This window comes from Cryptotermes secundus, unplaced genomic scaffold, assembly GCF_002891405.2.
Source record: "Cryptotermes secundus unplaced genomic scaffold, Csec_1.0 scaffold448, whole genome shotgun sequence".
NCBI classification, from domain to species: domain Eukaryota; kingdom Metazoa; phylum Arthropoda; class Insecta; order Blattodea; family Kalotermitidae; genus Cryptotermes; species Cryptotermes secundus.
The window spans coordinates 73,101-77,114 of record NW_019731577.1 but is presented as its reverse complement, the minus strand read 5'-3'; the positions used below and the strand labels follow the sequence as shown (position 1 = coordinate 77,114).

General features: G+C 36.1%; 1 protein-coding gene across 7 annotated transcripts in view; it reads left to right on the top strand.

The window, feature by feature from the left end:
* The window catches only part of LOC111867153, a 79,597-nt gene that overhangs the window by 63,129 nt on the left and 12,454 nt on the right, over positions 1-4,014 (top strand). For all 7 annotated transcript variants that reach the window (XM_023856736.2, XM_023856735.2, XM_023856734.2 and 4 more), the window contains 2 exons: positions 868-986; positions 3,156-3,314. In XM_023856736.2, the coding sequence (XP_023712504.1) occupies positions 868-986; positions 3,156-3,314 (278 nt within the window). The remainder of the gene's footprint in view (positions 1-867; positions 987-3,155; positions 3,315-4,014) is intronic.

Genomic DNA, 4,014 nt, shown 5'->3' with positions numbered 1-4,014 from the left:
CATAGCTCAAGCGGTTAGTCGCTGGCTTCCCATCGCAGCGGCCCTGGTTCGATCCAGGGTCTGATCAAGTGGGATTTGTGGTAGACAAAGTGGTGCTGGGGCAGGTTTTCTCTGAGTACTTCAGTTTCCCCTGCCAATCTTCATTCCACCAGTTGCTCCACAATCACCCTCACCTATCTTCTGGGGCTGGTACAATAGTCCAGAAGTGGCCGCAGTACAAGGGACTTAGTCCTATCCTACTAGCAATAAAGAAAATCCTTCAGAAAAGTAAGGATTAGAGTCAGACTTTGAATTTATTCATATTTCAGTGATATTTTATAGGATTGCACTTAATACAAATATAAATATAAGATACATAGTTTGATGGAAGAGTTATTTACAACTGTCCCTGTTTTCTGAGGCTGTTATATTTTACAGAGCAATACAATTGTAGTACTTAAGAATAATTATCAAGTAAATTAAATTCTTTTTCAGGGTAGAAGGAGTGACATAACACTGAATAAAGCACGTATGAGAAAAGTTACTTTATTATCTAACTTACACACATGCACATGCGTAAGCACGTGCATAAAGAGAGTGAGCGCCTGTAACAGATGAAATGAGATTTGGAAACTCTGTGTGCCTTTATTTTTTCTTTTTAAAGGTTATGTCTGTGTTTCACTTATTCATGTTTGCATCCATCTCCCCTCTTTAAGCAGTATGTGCATTGTACTCCATTACCTACTGCAATATTAGTAAATTTGTGGTTTCTACTTTTCTGAAATGCATACCAGAGTAATTTTTCTGTTGTTCATTTTATAATATGTGTATCTTTTGGTCTAAAATTCACCAGATCTTGTACTTACATAATTACTTCGTTTAATTTAGACCCAAACAAAGTATCAGCACGGTCATTGATGGATTTGGTTCGTCAAATCATGGAACGTGCTGTTTCCAGTGTCTACTATGCTCTACCTGCAGCAAAGCTGTGCATAACAATAATTGAGGTAAGCTGCAAGCAGTGTTATTCAACCTGAGCTCCATTTAGCTGCAGTGCATGACTGTGTGCGAGCTGAAATAATGAACCTTTGTCCTTTATGCTAAAAGGAGACAAGCCAAATTTCAGTGGTTACAGGATCAAAGAGAAATAAATGGGAATAATCTGAACAGTATAAGACGTGAAACCGGCAGGCATTTCAGGAGCAGAAAGAGGGAATGTCTGAAATACAAAAGTAGTGGTCTTGCAGCAAACAGTAAGAACAAGAATATTAGAGACCTGTACATAAGAATAAATTTGTGTTCCTTATATACACATCAACACAAGATACACATAACCAAGGGAGTGGCACACCCAATGGGGCACAGAGCGGCCGCAATGCAAAAGATAGGGAGAACAAACAGCCTATAACACCAAAATTAATAATAATAACAGTGACATATTTTAAGAGTACTATTTGACAAAGTGCACAGTTCAGTGGACTCCTTAAAAATGTATTTGCCTGATGATGGCGCTGTGTGGCCGAAACATATAGTGCATAAACACAGAAAGTATATGTATTTTAATGACATTTTAAATATTTTAACAAACATTTTTGTGAATTAAATGTGGATTAGTGTCATCTAAATCTATATTGATATTGTTGCATTATAGATGGATGAAGACTATATGTGATACTTCAAAGCAACAGGATGCTCAAATATAATATTAAAAATATGTTTACATGAAATTTATAGTAAGGTCCATATAGGCAAACACTTGTATGATAATTTTCCTATTCAAAATGGTCTAAAACAAGGAGATGTTTTATTGCCATCACTCTTCAATTTTGCTTTAGTATATGCCACTAGGAAGATCCAGGAAAACCAGATGGGGCTGAAATTAAATGGAACACATCAGTGGCTGGTCTAAGCTGATGATGTGAATCTACTGGAAAACATAGGTACCATAAAGAAAAAACAGAAAATTTAATTGACAGTAGTAAAGAGATTGTTCTAAAAGGAAATGCAGAGAAAACTAAGTATATGTCGATGCCTTGTCACCAGAATACATGGCAAAATCATTACACAGAGACAGGTAACATATCCTTTGAAAATGTGGCACAGTTAAAATATTTGGGAATGACAGTAACAAATCAAAATTTGATCCAAGAGGAAATTAATAGGAGATTGAATTTGGGTAATGCTTGCTACCACTCAGTCTAGAATCTTTTGTCTTCTTGTCTGCTGTCAGACATTGTAAAAATTAGAATATACAGAACTATAATTTTGCCTGTGGTGCTTTGTGGGTGTGAAACGTTGTCTCTGACATTAAAGGAGGAACACAGACTGAGGATGTTTGAGAACAGGATGTTGAGGAGAATATTTGGACCAAAGAGAGATGAAGTGACAGGAGATTGAAGAAAACTGCATGGTGAGGAGCTTCATAACTTTTACTCTTTGTCTAGTACAATTAAAATGATTAAGTCAGGGAGGATGAGATGGGCAGGGCATGTATTATGAGTGGGGTGAAGAGGAATGCATATAATATTTTGGTGGTGAAGTCAAAGGAAAGAGACCACTGGGATGACCAAGACATAGGTGGGTGCATAATATTAAAATGATTCTCAGAGAGATAGGATGGGGTGGTATGGACTGGATTGATCTGGCTCAGGATAGGGACCAGTGGAGGGCTCTTGTGAAGGTGATAATGAATCTTCAGATTCCATAAAATGTTTGGAAGTTCTTGAATAGCTGTGCAATTGGCAGCTTCTCAAGGAAGGCTCATCTCCATGGAGTCAGTAGGTGATTGTCCTTTAAGCTGGTTTACTGAGTCACTTTACTAGATGCTCAGTTTCAATTCTGACGTGTGGGTGAATGTTGAAGCAAATGCTTAATTTATTTATTAGCCTGAGATATGATGCAATGTAATCTGTTAAAAGTTTACTGATATGGAGGAATATACTGCTGTCACCTTGATGGCCGATCACCCAGCCCCTCAGTTTCTTTCAATCACTGCTTCACTTCTTACTTGTATATACATACTGAGGACTCTATACAAAAATTTCCACCTTGAAGATGGCAACTTCAGTGTTTCACAAAATGTGAGAAAGCTTTCAGCATTCCATGCACTGTATTACTGAATGCTGGAGTCATGTGTTGGCTGTCATTGTGTTAATGATATATGTATTTGTTTACAGAAGGAGACAAAAGAAACATTTTTGGAGTCATTACTGAACTTATGCCAACAGTGGTATCAAGAGAGGGATCGTGTTTTGAAAAATGTGTTGAGTTGTGGTGCCTCACCAAATCCCCGGTTCTGTGCCTTCATGCAATTTCTCAATGAGATGTATTGTGAGGTATATTTTACTTCTAATTCACAATATAAGCTATATTTTATTAAGTAAAATTAAGTAAAATATATGTATCCAGTTATATTTTCCCAAAACACTTGACAGAATTTATAATGTGAATGATTAATTTAAGAAGCATATATGAAGGGGAATTACTAAGTTTCAGGTATGCATAACACATATGCACATTGAAATCTCCATAGAGTGAAAATGAGAAAGTACACCCTCCCAAATTTAATTTATAACTGATTTCATATAATCTTTTATTTAATTTTTAGTAAAGACTAGCAAATGAGATGTTTTGTCTAAAAAAGTTAGAATTTGAAAACTAATAAAATGAATGACAAGTAAAAGTCAAATTAATTAATTAATTAAACACCATGCTGTGAAATATGGGGGAGTGTAGGTCTAGATCTATGTATTGTTATCCTTGGCACTAGGTGGTCATTTTGACGCTGTGGCCACTTAACCCCTGAGCATCCAATACCTGTAAATGAATTGCTTCCTATGGATTTTATAAAGTGAATAAGTAGATAGAAAATTTCATGAGTTGATAGTTCAGTTTTGGAGCATTTCTGTATTTATTATTATTATTATTATTATTATTATTATTATTATTGGAGGGGGTGAGTTTCCCCATGCACCGCGACCAGTTTGATCTATTGTATGTCCCCCTGTGATATTCTACCAGTCTCTATACCCTACC